The sequence below is a fragment of the Oncorhynchus mykiss genome, chromosome 9 (genome assembly GCF_013265735.2).
Source record: "Oncorhynchus mykiss isolate Arlee chromosome 9, USDA_OmykA_1.1, whole genome shotgun sequence".
Taxonomy (NCBI): Eukaryota; Metazoa; Chordata; class Actinopteri; order Salmoniformes; family Salmonidae; genus Oncorhynchus; species Oncorhynchus mykiss.
Genome location: NC_048573.1, coordinates 40,773,944 through 40,794,292, shown reverse-complemented (window position 1 = coordinate 40,794,292; position 20,349 = coordinate 40,773,944). Strand labels below are relative to the sequence as shown.

Genomic DNA, 20,349 nt, shown 5'->3' with positions numbered 1-20,349 from the left:
TTCACAATTTGAAAGCTTGTTAACCGGTGGTCAACAACCGGTTTTGATGTTTTTGAAATCTCACAATATCAACTATGCTGTGCACTCTGTAAAAAAAAAAAAAGCAGTCTATGGCTCGAGGGAACTGTGCGGGCACGGTGATCTGAGCTACCTGATTGGCCAGCGGTAGGCCTGTAGGTGCACTTGATTCGCTCTCTGGGCCTGCCGGGCAGGCGGTGTTCTACCTTCGGACGCATGAAATGGTTAAAAATGGGAACACTTTGCGTTCCCGTCGTTAGGGTTGCTGAATCAAGTGCACCCTCTGCCAACGGCCCCCGAAACCAAATATAAAAATGTTAACGTAAGGCTTTATCGTTGTTGTTTTTTTTTACAGAAATGTTTGGTGATCACCTAGGAATGCCTTGGCGATCGACCAGTCCATCGTGATCGACCGGTTGGTGACCACTGGTTTACAAGCTTTCAATTGTGAAGTTTAAACACCAGTAGAAAGGCTGTTACTGTAAATGGGCACATGTGAGTCAGTGCTGTTTGTCACCACCACCAGGACTAAGTTTGAACATGGCAGTCTCTAGACCCTCGAATGCGTCGCTGCTGTTTCTCTGCCCACGCAACAAGCTTCCACTTGACTTAGGCTCTAGTCTACCAATGTGGAGTTGTTACATCTTTGGCCAAAGTCCTAGCTAGTGCATCTGCCATAAAATTGGCACCCAGACCTCTCCGACATGAAGGGGTTAACATCGCAAGCACTAAACAGGACAGGGCCACTTCCTTTTAAGGACTTTAGTCTGGAGAGGGAGAGTTAGATAGGGGAGGGAAATGTGTAGTGACGAAGAGCGAGCGTTGGGCATAGTAAAGGAGGCAGATTGACAGGGAGAGAGGGAAAGCCGGGAAAAGGCACGGGGAGATAAAAAAAAATAATATATATATATATTTTTTTTATGACTAATTTCCATGAGTACAACAGTTGAAGACGAGCTGAAAATTCGGAGTTATCTCTTGTACTCCGGTTTGTAGTGGAAATCCTCTCGCAAAGAGCAGAAATTGGAACAGCCTGTGTGTGGAATGTGTGTGTAATGTGTAATGTTCTCTGTCACACCGTGGTAAACTTGTGGTGGCTGTGGGACAAGTAGGCCGTTGAGTACATGTTTTCCCAGCATTTGGCCTGCCCTAGCAATTTCACCGACATACCATACATTTTTCCCCTTACTAGCTGACTTTTCTTTTTTCTTTCTTACTATCGCTGATTTTCCTGGGAGCCAAGTTTTATTGAGGAAAAATGTACTTACTGTGATATGTGGTTGTCCCACCTAGCTAGCTACCTCAAGATGAATGAACTTTAAGTTGCTCTTAGTCTGCTAAATGACCAAAAATGTCAAATCATTTTCAACAGTCCTTGCTTAGCATGGCTCGTTGTAGCGTGTCCAGGGCCTCTACAATTTGGTAGCGAAACAACAATTTATCACTGGCTTTTGTGTACACAGATGACTCTCACATGACGGGAGGTTTCTGAAGCAGCGTGAAACGCAAAACACGGTGCATATTCACTCGCCATGATCACTTATCCACGCTTCCTCGCCACGCCGCCGCCTTGCTGTTCAGGGAAAATGGCGGATTAGACTGTGGGTGTGACTGGATTTACTCAGCCTAGTGACTGGTCTATACAGTGCTGTCAAGTGCTGAGCGGTGCACTTTGGGGAGGGGCCACATTGACTGGTGACGTCTAAATGCAGAACATTATTGATAGCACAGAGGACTATAAGGGTGAATGAAGCCAACCGCAACCTTCCTTGACCCATCATCGTCAGGCCTGTTTTGGAAGACGTATGCATTAAACACAGATGTGTGTGTGTATGTGAGGAAAAACAGCAGGGCTGAAATTGGACAGGACTCGCTGTTAAACAGTGGCAATTGTTACCGAGTAGACTATCCTGGCTAAATAAATAAATAAAAAAGTGACAGGGCTATAAACGTACAGGGGAAACACACACACAGCTGTGCCCTCTTGAGAGAGTCAGTGAGTGCATGCGTGTGTATAACAGAGTAACATAGTGAAGTATGAGGGTAAGGCTAACCTTGTCTCCTTTTGGCTTGGGCCTCACTGATCACCGGTTAAGAGGTTGTGTCAAAGCAATCAGCTTAGCAGATGTCCAGCATCCGCACAGAGGAGCATTAGCAACAAGCTTGCAGACACAACCAGTTCTGCGTCCGAAGTGGCACCCTATTCAGTATGGCTGATTTAGTTTTTTTTTTGGGGGGGGGGGTAATGGATACCCATTTCAGACGCAGCCAATGGCTTGCCTTCCAGCTCGTCTATTGCCGCTGTGTTGCCGCGTATCTCATAAGTTATCTTAATCCATAGGCTATGGGCTAAGTAAGGGATAATCAACGAGGGGCTATGCGTTCCCTGGAAAATAGTGCATGATGCGGAAGGTGTGTTCCCAAGACGCGTTAGCAGAGTGGAACTGACCTTCCACGGAGTTGCATTCTTTTCCAGGGAACGCATAGAGCCCTGGAGTTGATTATGCCTTTTTATACCATGGCTATAAATGAACATATTTCAAATCCAATTTTATTAGTCACATGCGCCGAATACAACCGGTGTAGACCTTACAGTGAAACGCTTACTTACTATCCCTTAACCAACAATGCAGTTTTAAGATAAAAAAATAAGTTAACGTTTTTACTAAATAAACAATAAAAGAAGAAAATGGAATTTTAAAAAAGTGCTAATAATTAAAGAGCAACAATAAAATAACAGTAACGAGGCTATTTACAGGGGGTACGGGTACAGAGTCGATGTGCGGGGGCACTGGTTAGTCAAGGTATTTGAGGTAATATGTAGGTAGAGGTAAAGTGACTGCATGGATAATAAATGAGTTGCAGCAGTGTAAAAATGGGTGGGGTCAATGCAAATAGTCCGGGTAGCCATTTGGTTAGATGTTCAGGAGTCTTATTGCTTGGGGGGAAGAAGCCTTTTGGACCTAGACTTGCGCTCCGGTACTGCTTGCCGTGCGGTAGCAGAGAGAACAGTCTATGACTAGGATGGCTGGAGTCTTTGGCCATTTTTAGGACCTTCCTCTGACACTGCCTGGCATAGAGGTCCTGGATGGCAGGAGGCTTGGCCCCAGTGATATACTGGGCCGTACGCACTACCCTCTGTAGCGCCTTACGGTCGGCGGCTGAGCAGTTGCCATACCAGGCAGTGATGCAATCATGCTCTCAATGGTGCAGCTATAAAACATTTTGAGGATCTGAGGACCCATGCCAAATCTTTTCAGTCTCCTGAGGGGGAATAGGTTTTGTTGTGCCCTCTTCACGACTGTCTTGGTGTTTTTGGACCATGACAGTTCGTTGGTGATGTGGACACCAAGGAACTTGAAGCTCTCAACCTGCTCCACTACAGCCCTGTCGATGAGAATGGGGGCGTGCTCGGTCCTCCTTTTCCTGTAGTCCACAATCATCTCCTTTGTCTTGATCATGTTGAGGGAGAGGTTGTTATCCTGGCACCACATTGTCTCATCGTTGTTGGTGTGTCGTCGGCAAACTTTGCTGCTAGAAATGTATTGATTTGCCAATAGAAATGTGACAACATCCATCGAAGTAGCTAGCAAGTTTACTTACATTAGCTGCCTTGGTAACCAAAAAGACTTGCTAGCATCGCTAACCAAACCGTCATCCTAGCTTGCTATTATGAAAATCGAATTCACCAATAATGTTTTCAATTCGACTTTTGCTTTCAAAAGCAGCTCAAAAATTGAACATTTAATTATACCGTGCGTTATAAGGAGATAATGTACACTTTTTAGAATGAAGAGTTTAACAGTGCCATTGTATAAATCTTGTTAATGTAGTGGTTCCTGTAGTCATTATACACTTCTCCAGGCATTGTGAGATCTGATCATCTGAGTAGTGTGACAGCCTTGACTACAATAGACTCTTTTACAGTCGTATACAGCTTTGGCAGTATCTGAGAGCGCGAGAGAGCTCCCAGCCAGCCTAGCCGCCTCTGTTCTCCCTACTGCTTTCATGGCTGGCTTTGCCCCATTGGCAAGGTCGGCCATGTTGGTTTGGAGACACGGATGCCCCTATCCTGCCCTGTCTCCGCGGTGCTCTAACCACAACAGTATGCCAACAGAGCGTGTTCTGACTTAACCCCCCGTCCCCTCCTAGTCTCTTTCCCTACAGCCTCACAACAACATTTCCCTTCTTAATGTCCTTGTGTGTTCCTGATCAACCCATTGACACTGGTTGCTACTTCACAGTCCTGTCTTTATTAACAGTCGCTCTGTCTGCGCATATAAGATAATGCTCTGTCGTGTTCATGTGGTGCCAAGAGATAAACACTCGTCCAGGCGTTGTGAGATCATAGAATCTGGTAAGGACGCAGCCAGCGAGAACAACCAACCACTAACTGTACCCATGTTTGATGACCACCCCCCCCCCCCCCCCCCCCGTTTGTAATGTTCCACTCCATCTACGAAGCCACGCCCTCTGAGCTTGTGGTTGCCGAGGAGACACGTGAGGCGCACCGCTCCCTCCCCGGGCAACTCTTCATATGACCCCGTGCTTATCAGACAGGCCTTGACTATAACACCGGAGAGGGGGGGGGAAGAGTACGTGAAAGATAAACAGGGAGGGGGGGGAGAGAGCGAGAGAGGAAGAAATGGACAAAGAGGGAGAGCGAGAGACTGACAAATAATGAGTGGGAGTGGGGATTGAGAGGTGAGAAAGCAACACTGAGGGAGGGTGAGGGAAGCCTACTCAACTAACAGCAGGACAGTCCGTACACAGCCAGTCTGGTCAATATTCGCACTATCCGTTATCACCATTTTGTTTATGCTCTGTACACAAGAGTGGGATGCAACAAACCACTCACACCGACGTTTCTTTGTTTGGAACTGCTCTCTGACTGCTCCCCTTCTCCTCTGCTCTCTCACATGGGCAGGCTGAGTAGAGCAGTGCCACGTTGATCATCTTCAGCTCTAGCTGCAATTAGCAGGGCAAGCAGACAGTGATAACGTGTAATAGAAATCAATTTAGACGTCAGCCAGCGCAGCATATGAATTGCTATTGTGATAGAGGGGGAAAATACCGGGTTAGATAGAGGGTTAATCTGGCATTTAGGAAGAGGTAGTTTCAGGAGGGAAAGGGAGGGGGGTTGTTATGGCAATGAGGTCTTCCTTGTGTTTTGTTGTCAAGGCAACTTCAGGCACTTGATATCCCCCATACGTGACGACAGGCGAGAGCACTTCACACACTCTCCTTACAAACCCCGCAGCACACGCAAATACACATGTCCTTGCACAATGGCACACTTAGTCTACACTCGTTCCCAGAAATGCACTTTAGTATAATGATTATGACACCCTGAAACAACCATTATGTTAATATAAATCAATACACATAAACGATACAGATTGAAAACACATAAAGTAGCCTAGAACTAGCCTGCTGTTTCAGCTTTCACATGATGAATCACTTATTTAACTTTATGCCTGGCGAGCTGATGCCCTTTGTGCCAGATTCAGGCAAAGGCCACTCTGGCCGTGAATTTATTTAACTGAAGTGAAATAACTTTTTTTACATTTTTATTTTAAGTAGCTTAGTCATGCCTATATTTCCTCAAATCCAATTCTACTCAGTCAGTGCTCACGGTTTGGTAAGATGAGCTGATCGCTGATCAGTTTTGCCTTTCGGATCACAATGAATGTGATTTTTTTGTTTTTGTTTTAAATGGGCCTGCACTGTTGGCACTCGTAGCATAACAATTTCACTGTACCCTGCAGGTGACTAATAAACTAATCTAATCTACATGGACGAGGGGACCTGATCCTAGATCAGCACTCCTACTCTGAGACACTTGAAATGTACGGGCCCAGATGTGTCACTGACTGTCCTGAAGACGGACAGATCTAGGGCAACGGCAAGAATTAAGGTCCTACTCCAGTCTCCTTTTCACCTTATTTATCAACTGATTTACTTATTGGCAATTCCATGGTAGCAGAGTGACGCTGACTCTGATTTTTCATTTAAAAGTCTATACTTTACAACCAAAGATTGTATAGTTAAACAAACCATACAACTCTATGCACAAGGACAACTTAAAAAATGTTCACTGAAAATGTTATAAAAACACATTTACTTGAAGAACAGTGCAGATGCAAGGTTTGCTAACAGAATGACCGCACAAACCGTAGTTCTGTTACCCAACTTTGCGTCTGCACTGTTCTTCAAGCAAATGTGTGTTTTGTTAACTTTTCCGTGGAAATTGTTTAACTTTGCAAACCATACAATTACAATCATTGTTTTTTTGTTTGACATGCATTTTAATGTCTCAGCATCGCTCTGTTACCGTGGAATTGCCCTTAAGAAAAGGCACATCTCAGTAGGTGTTCCAGGTGTCATCTCAGTAGGTGTTCCAGGTATCATCTCAGTAGGTGTTCCAGGTATCATCTCAGTAGGTCTTCCAGGTATCATCTCAGTAGGTGTTCCAGGTATCCTCATGGGCAGGGTAGGAAATGAACTAGGCACCGTGGCAGGTAGAAAGAAAGAAAAAAATGCACAAAAAAATCACTAAAGGATGAGAATGCTTTGTAATATTGCTAGTAAGAAGTAGTAATGTGGTTTCTTGCTCAACTTCATTTTTGGGACCTGAATATGTCAAACGAAATAATTTAGGTACAATAGTAAAAACAGAAACAGTTCTACAAATGAGCATCAAGAAACGATAAGGTACCGACCCTTTTATGAGCACAATGGAAGTATTTGGGAGGTTTTTTTAATGAGGAATGAAATGTTTTTTTTTATGGAGTGGTCCATGCTCAATCAATCTCAATGTACTCTCAAATATTTGAGTCATTAGGTGAGAGGACAATGTTTTGATGCCCATTTTAAGGGGTGGGCATTTGCCATGGTAACAGGGCATTCTGTGTCTGTCAGAGGATCATCACAACAGGCAGTTGCAGAAAACACAAACTAATATTGGAAAAACAACCTAGCGTGTGAACAAAACTATGTAACTAGCCAAGAAACATGAGGACATAGTATTTTTGGGTCAATTCAACCAATGTGGGCTTTGGATAAAAATACATTTGAAATGTTCCCAAATGCTCTGTGACCACTCGCTGACGTCTTACCCAACAATGTCTCTACCCACATTTGGGTGGAGGGTGTTAACCCTGGGGGTTGGACCTTTTCCCTCTTTTGTTCTCTCTTGCTCCTCTATTGTTCCCACAAGCCGTACAAATGTATAGTACCGATTTGCAGAAAATGAAATTGTAGGACGTAACATCGTACGAAGTGGGTGACGGGGCCACTTTTGGCTCGGGAGCACCACTTTCAAAACTACAGGCGGAATGATCCAGGAGTTTAAGAGTGCAACTAAGTGTGTGTACTTTACTGTATTTATACTTGGGACATTGCTTTTCACAAAAGAGCTGGAGGACGTCTTTAAGCTGTAGACCGTGGGCCCTAGGGGATAAAAGTGTGAAATGAAGTGTGTCCCAATGAGGAAGGGGAAGGTGAGGGGGTTGAAATGTGTGCCTCTACGTCGGGCCTGCGTTCACATGGCCCAGTTAATGGTTGCTGACAGCTTGGTAATAGAGTGTGAAGGGAGACAGAGGATGGGAACCCTGGGCTGTGGTATTGACACTGTCCTGTCATTTGCCCCCCCACCCCCACCTCCTCACGGACCCCACAGTACACACACTCGCATCACAAGCCTCTATCTTTCTCTCTATAGGAGCGTTCCTCCATTCACTCATTAAACATTAATATTCACAACCGGAGTACACTGGATACATATTCATGATCAACACTGGCCTTCCAGGCAATCCATGTTCCTCTGTCTGTCCGACCCTACTGTCACAGCCCTAGGAGTCTGCGTCTAAGACACCCACGCAACAGGCTGTGCGTTGGGAATTTGGGAAATGTGTGGGTTTGGTGGTGTGCTTTCTTCTTTTGTGTGATTTTTGTATTTTGTCTGTCTTTATAGCAGTGTAGAGTGTGAATACATAAATGTATGCGTGTCGGGTCTCCTTTCATGTGTTTGAGTTGTTTCTCTCTGCCGGGTTCGAGAGCGCTCTGCTAGCACTTATGTCAGAGGTCGGAACCACAGGCTCTACAGTTGCAGCGACGTGTGAACTGTGAACAGGAGAGAGTGTTCACTGCTAACTCTCCCTCTCTCTTTCCCTCCAGCCCCTCCCCCAAGCAGATACAACCGCAGAGTGTCAGGTGAGTTCTGTTTGACGTCACTACTCCCTAATGTAATCTGCAGCGGCAACGTTTTGCATGTTAAGTAGGTGTAGCTGGAGATCTTTGCTCTGGTGTAATCTTACCGGCCCTCTGAATGCCTCCTTGGTGTTGACACTAAGTTACTACTGGTTGTCTTGGTGTATCACACTATATGCTGATAACTTCTCAAGGTGTGTCACACTGGTATTAGTCCCCTGAAGTGTGCTTTACAATGTGTTCCCTCGTTGTGACTAGCACAGTGAGGAATGCCTTACTATGACTTGGTGTTGTGTTACAATCTAAGTGTTCCCCCACTAGTGTGCGCGGAGGCCTTCAACCCAGATGACGATGACGAGGTGGAGGAGCCGAGGGTGGTGCATCCCAAAACAGACGAGCAGCGCTGCCGGCTGCAGGACGCCTGCAAAGATATTCTACTGTTCAAGACCCTGGAACAGGTATGAAGACGAGGCAGACGCGCCGTAACCACAGTGACAGGAAACTCCTTCACTTTATTCCAGTCTACGATGAGCTACACAGTCTCATGCCCTTCTGTTCTAATAGGTTGTAGTTTCACGTCAGCACATTCACAACCTAATAGAACACTCGTTCAATTCTAAAGCATTGAAATGAATCGTTCAGTCTTTTGGGATAAAGGGTTACTGCTCTTTAGTTGGTTTATTTCCTGGTACACTCGGTAACACACAGTAATACACAAGCTGCCAGACGGGCACAACTCACACCTTCTGTCAATAACCCCCGAGAAGTGGAAGCAATTAGCATAATAAATCATCGGCATCAAAATCCGTCAGTTTTAGCTAGAGATTGTATCATTTTTTTTTTGTTGCACGATGCCACCGCCCCCCCCCAGAAGCGTCACTCTACGGAAAGGCGAGTCTCTCACAAACGCATACATGTCGGTTGTTTTGCTCTAGGACCTCTTACAAGACTATTCAGAAGGTAGCTAGGTACTAGTTTTTAATTTTTTTTAATTGATGTATAGATAGTTTGGTGCCTAAAGTGGTTAAATACATCAAAAACAATAAAAGGTATAGGACAGACATTTCAGAGAATATTACTTCAAATCACATATCTACCGTAGCTTTGATTGGACTGATCATGTCAACATCATACTTTCAAAATCTTAGCTAGCAGTCATCGTGAATCACGTCGACAATCTACTGGCAAACCCTTTCCAATCCTTCTCGTATGAAGAGAAAATATAGATAAAACGTATCGGTGCTCATCGGCCATTGGCCATAAGCGTTACACAACCAGTCGGAAATCGCAAATTCAACAATGAGTGGTTTGGAAGGAATCAGTGGGAAAATGCAAGTGTCGCAAAGCAATCACTATTTTGCTTCCCCTGCTTGCTAGTCAGTGGAGAGGGAGTGTGGTCCAAGTCTGGGTTTAAGGATTTAAAACGTCTGAAAGGGCCTCTTTTTAAAATGGTAAACATTCACACGCGACACCATGGGCTGGAATTCATTGGCCACACTGTCAATCCAGCATGACTTCATCCAGAGAATGCCAGACTTTGACTACGTTTGATGACAGTTTGCCCACATTGCGGACCGCTGCGCCACCTTCCTGTTCAAGTGAGCACAGCAAAGTCCAAAAATATGTCTGGTATGCTACTACATACAGTAAATGATGTAATATTCCAGGGATATATGAATACTGTAGCTAAGAAAGTAATACTTAAGTGTATGTTGTGCTGTAAGCTGTCAGTAGCCCATGTGTCTCACCCTTAGAATACACTGTTCTGACCTGGTGGTGCACATGTAGCCTACTGCCTGATTTAGAGAAATGTCATTGAATATTGTAAGAGTTTTCGTTGTCTGCTTATATGCCCCCATTATTTCAAATCAAATATTATTTGTCACATGCACCATAATACAACAGTGAAATGCTTACTTACAAGCCCTTAACCTTCAATACAGTTTTAAGAAAATACCACAAAAAAAGTAAGAGATAAGAATAACAAGTAATTAAAGAGCAGCAGTACATAACAATAGCGGGGATATATTCAGGGGGTACCGGTACAGAGTCAATACGCGGGGGCATCGGTGTCGACGTAATTGAGGTAATTTGTACATGTAGGTAGAGTTATTAAAGTGACTATGCATAAATAATAACAGAGAGTAGCAGCAGTTTAGAAGGGGTGGGGGGTAATGCAAATGGTCCAGGTTGCCATTTCATTAGCTGTTCAGGAGTATTATGGCTTGGGGGTAGAAGCTGTTTAGAAGCATCTTGGACCTATCTTGGACTTGGCGCTCCGGTACCACTTGCCGTGTGGCAGCAGAGTGAACACTCTATGACTAGGGTGGCTGGAGTCTTTGGCAATTTTTAGGGCCTTCCACTGACACTGCCTTGTATAAAGGTCCTGGATGGCAGGAAGCTTGACCCCAATGATGTACTGGGCCGTACGCACTACCCTTCTGTTGTTATCAGCAAACTTAATGATGGTGTTGGAGTCGTGCCTGGCCGTGCAGTCATGAGTGAACAGGGAGTACAGGAGGGCACTGAGCATGCCTACCCTCACCACCTGGGGGCGGCCCGTGAGGAAGTCCAGGATTCAGTTGCAGAGGGAGGTGTTTAGTCCCAGGGTCCTTAGCTTGGTGATGAGCTTTGAGGGGCACTATGGTGTTGAATGCTGAGCTGTAGTCAATGAATAGCATTCTCACATAGGTGTTCCTTTTGTCCAGGTGGGAAAGGGCAGTGTTGAGTGCAATAGAGATTGCATCGTCTGTGGATTTGTTGGTGCAGTATGCAAATTGGAGTTTGTCTCGTGTTTTTGGGATAATGATGTTGATGTGAGCCATGACCAGCTTTTCAAAGCATTTCATGGGTACAGATGTGAGTGCTACGGGTCAGTAGTCATTTAGGCAGGTTGCCTTAGTGTTCTTGGGCACAGGGACTATGGTGGTCTGCTTGAAGCATGTTGGTATTACTGATTCAGACAGGGAGAGGTTGAAAATGTCAGTGACGACACACTTGCCAGTTGGTCAGCGCATGCTCGAAGTACACATCCTGGTAATCCGTCTGGACCAGCGGCCTTGTGAATGTTGACCTGTTTGAAGGTCTTACTCACATCGGCTGGGGAGAGCGTGATCACGCAGTCGTCTGGAACTTCTGATGCTCTCATGCATGTTTCAGTGTTACTTGCCTCGAAGCGAGCATAGAAGTTATTTAGCTCGTCCGGTAGGCTTGTGTCACTGGGCAGCTCTTGGCTGTGCTTCCCTTTATAGTCGACAATGGTTTGCAAGCCCTGCCACATCCGACGAGCGTCGGAGCCGGTGTAGTACAATTCGATCTTAGTACTGTATTGATGTTTTGCCTTTGATGGTTCGTCGGAGGGCATAGTGGGATTTCTTATAAGCTTCCTGGTCCCGCTCCTTGAATGTGGCACCTTTGGCAGCGATTCCATCCTCGAGTCTTCTTGAGTTTGACGCTACATGCTAAGCACACCTTTATTCAGGGGGTTTCTGCCATCCTTCTCTGCAGATCCTCTCAAGCCCTGTCAAACCCTCCCCTAACCTGGACGATGCTGGGCCAATTGTGCGCCGCCCTATGGGACTCTTAATCACGGCCGGTTGTGATACAGCCCTGGATCGAACCCGGGCCTGTAGTGACGCCTCTAGCACTGCAATGCAGTGCCTTAGACCACCCCGCCACTCGGGAAGCCCAAATAATTTATTTTTCAACGAAAAGTTCAGTAATGGACCCATGTAATTCCAGTTGATATTGCGAGGGTTGTTTTGTTTGCGCAATGCGCTGTCTGTGCGTCGGTATATTGTCTATAAGTGGATCCTCGTGATTGTATTTTCCTTACTTTTTAGACCACATAGGCCTAATAAAATACTTCAAATGTTAGGCTGTCTTTCTCGCTCTCAATTTTCAAATCAATTCAGTTGACTTTATTGACATGGCAAGTTAAATGACTTACATTGTCAAAGTATACATATAACAGACAATTGTGAGACCAACAGCAATAAGGCATCAGTTATAGTAGTGGAAATGTGATTAGCATTAACAGCAACTACAACAACAATATTAATGAGAATAACAATACATTAAAGCAATAGTAGTAGACCCGTCTCAACATGACTGAGAAGCCACATGACAGGATATGAGAAACAAAACAAAACCAACATGGGAAATGTTACATTGCACTTTTCACTGGCTGTCCCTCAGGTTGTGGCAGGAGGACACACATTTTGGCTGCCAAAACTGCACATTTTAGGCTTTCACCCAATAAATATATTTAAATAAAATTTCACATTTTTATACTTTAACATTCTTTGTACTGATTGATAGTTTTGGGAAATAAATATTCTCTTAGGTCTGAGTATTTATCACAGTGTAATAGAAAATGCAACTCTGTCTTTAAATCAAATCAAATCAAATGTATTTAAATAGCCCTTCGTACATCAGCTGATATCTCAAAGTGCTGTACAGAAACCCAGCCTAAAACCCCAAACAGCAAGCAATGCAGGTTTAGAAGCACGGTGGCTAGGAAAAACTCCCTAGAAAGGCCAAAACCTAGGAAGAAACCTAGAGATGAACCAGGCTATGTGGGGTGGCCAGTCCTCTTCTGGCTGTGCCGGGTGGAGATTATAACAGAACATGGCCAAGATGTTCAAATGTTCATAAATGACCAGCATGGTCCAATAATAATAAGGCAGAACAGCTGAAACTGGAGCAGCAGCACAGCCAGGTGGACTGGGGACAGCAAGGAGTCATCATGTCAGGTAGTCCTGAGGCATGGTCCTAGGGCTCAGGTCCTCCGAGAGAGAGAAAAAAAGAGAAAGAGAATTTGAGAGAGCACACTTAAATTCACACAGGACACCGAATAGGACAGGAGAAGTACTCCAGATATAACAAACTGACCCTAGCCCCCCGACACATAAACTACTGCAGCATAAATACTGGAGGCTGAGACAGGAGGGGTCAGGAGACACTGTGGCCCCATCCGAGGACACCCCCGGACAGGGCCAAACAGGAAGGATATAACCCCACCCACTTTGCCAATGCACAGCCCCCACACCACTAGAGGGATATCTTCAACCACCAATTTACCATCCTGAGACAAGGCCGAGTATAGCCCACAAAGATCTCTACTGCTCCCCTGGAGCAGAGTGAGCACAGCCTGTCCTCTCTGGGCAGCCAGGTTTGCCTGTGATGACCGGTCCCTATAGCCAGATTGCTCACTGAGTCTGTACCTAGTCAGTGTTATCCTCGGTGTTCTGTCTGACACCATGTACTGTCTGTTTAGAGATGAATAGCATTGAAGTTTATTTAGATTTTTTTGTTGACTTTCTAATAGGTGATATCTTTATTTTTGCTTTGTGATGATTTGGTTGGGACATATTTTCTGAGTGTTTTCTCTCTTTATGTGTGGTGACTAAAAGAAGAGTCAAGTTAAGGCCTCTACCTGAATTTCTGTCGGTGTCCATTTTGAAAAGTGCTGAACGAACAGGCCTACCTTGTCATAGCTCATTTGCTTGCACTTGCTTATACTTAGCTCTAAGTGTTAATGATATAAAAACAAAGATTATGAATTTACTGAACATAAATGTAATGGTTGTGTATGGTTCGGTTCAAAAGTCGTGTTGGCATTCGTTTATTATTGAAGGAGAACACGGTTCTTATCAAGTTACACGAATCCACAAGGAGTCAGTAGAAACCATTTTTATTGAAGCATGTCAGCCGTATCAGCTATGGTTTTTAGAAAGGCAGTAAATGAGGCTGAATGAGCTGTTTCGCTGCCAGACGAAGCCCAGCTGATAAGGTGTAGCGGTGGTAAGGATTCACTCCACAGTGCTGAAAGGAAAGCTCTGCTGTCGGAACATTATCTAGGCCCTAATAGTTTTTGGCCACCGTTTGTCACCATTTACAGTGCAATTAATGTGTTGTGTTGTCTAGTGGCTTTGCTGGCATGCCTTTTTTTGTTTTTTAAATTGGTCGAGTTTGCCCCACCAAGATTTTCATGCTCAAATTGCCACAGAGTAAGACCAAATTCTGTTACATCAAATCAAATATATATTTTTTTAAATATATATTTGTTTGGTACCTTAAGGGGGGCCTACAACTCCAAATCAAATAGCTAAATGATCCTTGGTATGACAATCTTAAAACAATTCCATATGCTTAGTAAAACTCACAAATGCGAGTGAAATGCACTGTGGAACCCTGACCTCCCGCCAACGTGGCTAGTGAAATAGACATCTACCCGCCAATGCCAAAATCTAGCTGGATTTGGCAGGTGGCGGGTGTTAATCACCCCCTCCTCTCCTGCCTGCCTGTCCTCCCCCTCACAGGAGCAGTTCTCGGAAGTCCTGGACGCCATGTTTGAACTGCGCGTACAGCCCCAGGAGCATGTCATCGACCAGGGAGATGACGGAGACAACTTCTACGTTATCGAGAGGTGTGTGTGTGTGTAGTTATCTAACAATCAAGGCATTCACTAGAAAGCAGCATTCATAACAAACACACCTCCACTCATCTTCCAACAAGCCCCCCTTGGGCATGATCCTCTAGTTGTTTTGTCTGCCGTGCGTCCTGGGCCTAGCCTCTATGTTTGTGTCCCAAATGGCACCTTTTTTTCCCTTTATATGGTGCACTTTCTTTTGACCAGAGCCCATATGGCCTTGGTCAAAAGAAGTGGGCTACATCGGTAATAGGCTGTGTCCCAAATGGCAACCTGTGAGTGGGCTTATTCTCTCCGCGCCTTAAGCTCCCTCCTCAGTCATGCTAGTACCTCAGCCTGGGAGGCTTAGGTCTAGATGCACGTCATAAGCATGTTAAACCAATTCCCCCCCTACGCTCTGCCTTGCAAAGCATCATGGGAAACCCTTTGGTCACCTACATGGCCAGGTGATCATCATACTAATCCCCCCCCCAAACAAAGTTAATGCTCCACCGGCAACCACAAAGTAAATTCCCAGAACTGAACTCGTAGTACTCTTGGTCCAAGCTACAGATGAGTACTCATAGTACTCATCTGTAGCTCCAAGCTACTGATGAGAGATTTATATCAGTGATCAACTTTATTGTAGATGAAGAGTATTCTGCATGGTTTCCAAATATCTCATGTTTGAGTTTTCTAATATTATTAGACCGTTCTTAATTTCTCTTTTGTCTCTCTCTACTCTCTCGCCCCTGTTTTTTTCTCTCTTTTTATTTCTCTCTTCCTCTCTCTCCTTTCTTTCAGAGGAATCTATGACATAGTGGTACTGATTGATGGCGTAGGGACGTGTGTGGGGCAGTATGACAACAAAGGCAGCTTCGGGGAGTTGGCACTGATGTACAACACCCCCCGCGCTGCCACTATTATTGCCACCCAGGAGGGGGCGCTCTGGGGCCTGGTGAGACACACCCACACTGCCCTGACCCTTGACCTCAAGTTCACACTGCTGTGCTCTACCACAGCACCTCCCTGTGGACACCAGGGAGAATAACACAGTGGACATATATTAGAGATACATTATGTTTTGAGCAAAATAGTTGAGTTTTTTTTAGACACCATTGCGAAATTCAAGTTGCCAGTTCAAGGAGTTGCCAGTTCAAGGAGTTGCCAGTTCAGCCTCTTTTAGTGGGGTGATTTCGGCCTACATCATCAGGCAGTAAATAAGTTAATAGACCAATAAGAAAGCGCTCCAAACCTCTCAGCCAATAACAGCTAGTTTCAGTTTTCCCCACATACACATGGTTAGCAGATGTTATTGGTCACATACACATGGTTAGCAGATGTTATTGGTCACATACACATGGTTAGCAGATGTTAATGCGAGTGTAGCGAAATGCTTGTGCTTCTAGTTCCGACAGTGCAGCAATATCTAACAAGTAATACCTAACAATTCCACAACAAATACCTTTTCCACACAAGCCTAAGTAAAGGAATGGAATAAGAATATATAAATATATGGATGAGCAATGTCAGAACGGCATAGGCTAACATGCAATACATAGTATAGAATACAGTATATACATATGCGAGAAATGTAAACATTTTTAAAGTGGCATTATTAAAGTGACTAGTGTTCCATTTTATTAAAGTGGCCAATGATTTCAGGTCTTTGAAAAGTGAAACATTAGGTGCTAGGGAGGCTGGAGTGGGTCTTTAATGTGTCGTCGATACGTCTTAGATATGGTGCTTTTGAGATTCTTTGAGCTTTAAGACTCTTTTGTGTAAATGAATAGCGCTAGAACAGTTGAATTAATGATTTATTGTTTATATTATTAGATGATTGTAAATGTTATAGAAGATTAGTAGATGGATATTATAGGAAATGATGGCAGATCTATCCATAACTTTCCCCCACTAGAAATGTATAACATAAGAAGGAAATAGGCTAAACGCAGACCGGCTATGTCGGTGTGATTGAGTGTTATCCTGCCTGTCTGTGTGACCGTGACCGATGCTGTCTGTGACACTACCAGGACCGGGCCACGTTCCGTAGGCTCATTGTGAAGAACAATGCCAAGAAGAGGAGGCTGTACGAGCAATTTGTGGAGTCTGTGCCTCTACTGAAGTCTCTGGAGGTGAGGAGGGGAAGATGGACAGTGATACATTGTAGCACTGAAATGGCCACCTTGCCTTGGCGCTTCCTTATCGAACCTCTCTCCCGCTCTTTTACCTCTCTTAGTTATCCGAGAGGATGAAGATTGTGGATGTATTAGGAATGAAGACGTTTTCCGATGGAGAACGCATCATCATGCAGGTAGGACAGTTCTCCGTTGTTAACGTACTGGAGGTTGTCTTGGCATTACTGTAATGACGACCGGGAAGAGTTGTAAATGTGACAGTCCCTGTTGGTTTGTGTTGCGGTGTAGGGGGACAGGGCAGATTGTTTCTACATTGTGGAGACTGGAGAAGTGAAGATTATGATGAAGAGCAAAGTAAGTCTACTTCCTCCTTTTCTCATCCCCTCGTTTCTGTCTGTGCCTCATCACCAGATAATGTAAAAATAAATATAAAATAAAAAAGGCTTTGTTTTATGTTCAAGTCACCCTGTTTTTTTTCTTTTCTCTCTCTCCTTTTTTCTCATATGTACTACATAACACACCTGCGCCCAAAGACAAAGATGGTATGACTGATCATTGTAATATTAATATGAAGAATAATACGAGTTGAGCACAGTGATCCTTTTGAAAAAAATCAAACAATTGTGATTCGAATCTGAATATTTGTCATTCATAATCAACAAAATGTTTTTTAAATTATATTTTAGCTAGCTACGTAGCTATGGTTCCTAACGTTAACTAGCGCTAGTTGGCTGTACCGGCGCCAAAACTCCTTCTCATCCAAATAACTTCTCCATCTGATAACTTTTTAGTAAATGGTGAGCCAACCATTTTGTTTCCAGCACTTTTATAAAAGACAGAACTGTGCAAGACAGCACATTTCCAGATCCTGTCAACCTTCTGCTATGAGTTTTTTTTATTTATTATTATTATTTTTTAATATGAACATTTTAGTTTTCATAACACGTTGTGTGCTGCTTTGTCTGCATGTCCATTATTGTGTATTAATTGGTGTTGTATGTATTAGCTGCTGCAGTCAAATTTCCCCTTTCGTGATCAGTAATGTAATTTTTCTCAATAGTGAGTTTTCTCATGGCTCTGTCCAGACTTGGGTTCAAATACTAGTTAGGGTATTTCAATTACTTTCAAAATGTCTTAGAAAGGAAGTCTTTTGATTTTCTACAAGTAGCTGAATATTGGAATGTATTTCAAAGTACACTTGGAGAGTATTGGCGTGTATTTGAAAATACAAATATATTAAATACACCATGCATTTAAACTGTTCAGCTATCTATAGGAAGTTATTTGTCTCTGATTTGGCCACATTATTTGAAAATACTCAAATACACAGAAAATAAGTATTTAAATTAAAAATGCCCATATATTTGAACCCAGGTCTGACTCTGTCCCTCTGCAGCAGACATGGCCTATACACAACATGTTTGGGCTTCCTTGGTGCTCGTGCTCCATGCTAAAACATAATTTTGTGAATATTTGAATCGGCAACCAATAATTTTGAATCCGCTACATATTATTCAAATATGAGTAAACAAATCCAATCATCTTTTCTGTGCCCCCCCCCCCCCACAAAACAAAACTCCTCTCTCCCCCAGACAAAGGCGAACCAGGAGGATAATGTGGAGGTTGAGATCACCCGCTGTAGCAGGGGTCAGTACTTTGGGGAGCTGGCCCTGGTCACCAACAAGCCCCGCGCTGCATCAGTGTATGCTGTGGGAGAGGTCAAGTGCTTGGGTAAGGCCCCGCCATACTTTTACAGATATGTGTGTGCACGCATGCGTTTGTGTTTATTTTGACAGACACACACATGAGTGGGTGTCCATCTGCGTGACAGAGAGAGAGATTTTCTGTCTGTTGTGTCTCCCTGAATCTCTTAATGGTAAATTACTGGCTTGCAAGTGTTGTAGATGAATATCTCCCCCCTAAACGCATAGCTACACAGCTGTTTCCCTTAGACGTACTCGTGATAATGTTCAGCTCTTATGAATTCAAAAGTGTTTGCACATCTCACAATTCTCCAGGCGTATGGTTAGGGTACTGACATTGTCATATGAATTAAATAAGAATATCTGCTCACTTTAGCGTGCTCCACTATAGTTTTACTGCAATGTTTTGACTGGAAGGTCTGGAGTGTTTACGCTAAGCATGGCAAAGAACCTTCGCAAATAAACTATCCAGGAGGGTACGCTACAACCGGGTGATATTCATTAGTGCGCACCATAGTGAAGCGTTTTGCAAAGGAACATGGAAACAAGTTCAGGAAGTCCCTCCCCGTTTCGGCCTGTTTGCTTCCGTTTGGTTGTTAGATTGACACCTGGGTCATATTCACTATCTGTTGTGCAGCTGTGTGAGTGATGCTGTCTCCTGTGTTTTTCAGTAATAGACATTCAGGCGTTTGAGCGTCTGCTGGGTTCCTGTAAGGAGATCATGAAGAGGAACATCACCCACTACGAGGAGCAGCTGGTAGCTCTGTTTGGCTCCAGCATGGACCTGAGAGACTGACCACCCTTCTCCGTGCCTTACACAAGCAAATTTACATGAATGAAAAGATACCTACACATTCAGACGCACCACTTACATAGTATAAGTACACCCTGACACACAGATTTTCTAGCTCAACCCTCCTTTATAAGCTCACTAATAGGTGTACACACACTTTCTACTCACCCCGAAATATCACACGCCCTCTTACAGTTGCTTGAACCTGCTTCAGCCTCTTTGTTTTGAATTGAAAAAGCAATGTCCCTGCTGATACAACCCTGCCACCGCCACAGCACAGCAAGGACATACTACACGCGTGCACTCAGACATGAAGGCTTGTCCTTTCTCTCACAGATGCACACACACACACACACACACACACACACCAAACCTCAGCCAAGGACCCATGCGCACACACAGGCACCACCCACACTTTCAAATACAGACACCTGGTGAAAAAGAACATACATTTAAAAAGAGAGCAAATTAAAAAAGTAAAAAGGTTTAAAGAGAAGTTTTAGAATCATTTTATGAAGATAAACCGAAGCTTTGATAAAATATGATTTAAATAAAAAAGTGTTTATTTGGGGTTGAGTCCTTTCTGAAAGCTCCCCTGCTGTTGTTGATTGATTCAGTTAGTGCCGGTGATTACCACAGAGGACCCTACGTTTCAGGGCTATTGTTATCATTAATCCACACATGTTGTATTGATTAATGTATTATTATATATTCATTATTTTGTTTTACTTTGACCAATTCAGATATAAAGCACCATCTCCGACAATGTCAAACAAAAATCTAGTGCTTATTTCTCCTTGATCATTCTGAATGAGTTGTCCTGGATAAGAATAAAGCAAACATTTTTATTATATTGCTGTGTCAGTGTGTTGGTTGTATTGGGTGAAAATATACATTTATTTAATGTTATGGTTTCCTGATTATAGAAGAGCCATTGTTTGATATGGGGGGGGGGGGGGTCACCTCTATTTAATCATCCAATGACTGAGTTTATATGGTTTATTTCCTGTCGTTTTCTAAAATATGCTATGACCAATTGTTATACCTTTATTTAACTAGCCAACTCAATTAAGA

General features: G+C 43.8%; 1 protein-coding gene across 2 annotated transcripts in view; it reads left to right on the top strand.

The window, feature by feature from the left end:
- prkar2aa (protein kinase, cAMP-dependent, regulatory, type II, alpha A) overlaps window positions 1-20,128 on the top strand; it is a 43,384-nt gene extending 23,256 nt beyond the window's left edge. Inside the window, exons 2-11 of one of the 2 annotated variants that reach the window (XM_021615686.2) lie at window positions 8,197-8,232; window positions 8,551-8,687; window positions 14,553-14,659; window positions 15,446-15,599; window positions 16,675-16,776; window positions 16,881-16,955; window positions 17,068-17,133; window positions 17,313-17,321; window positions 18,372-18,510; window positions 19,154-20,128. In XM_021615686.2, coding sequence (XP_021471361.1) covers window positions 8,197-8,232; window positions 8,551-8,687; window positions 14,553-14,659; window positions 15,446-15,599; window positions 16,675-16,776; window positions 16,881-16,955; window positions 17,068-17,133; window positions 17,313-17,321; window positions 18,372-18,510; window positions 19,154-19,278 — 950 coding nt within the window. In that variant the 3' untranslated portion in view covers window positions 19,279-20,128. The remainder of the gene's footprint in view (window positions 1-8,196; window positions 8,233-8,550; window positions 8,688-14,552; window positions 14,660-15,445; window positions 15,600-16,674; window positions 16,777-16,880; window positions 16,956-17,067; window positions 17,134-17,312; window positions 17,322-18,371; window positions 18,511-19,153) is intronic. The other variant, XM_021615687.2, reaches the window with a different exon arrangement.
- The last annotated feature ends 221 nt before the right edge of the window (window positions 20,129-20,349 follow it).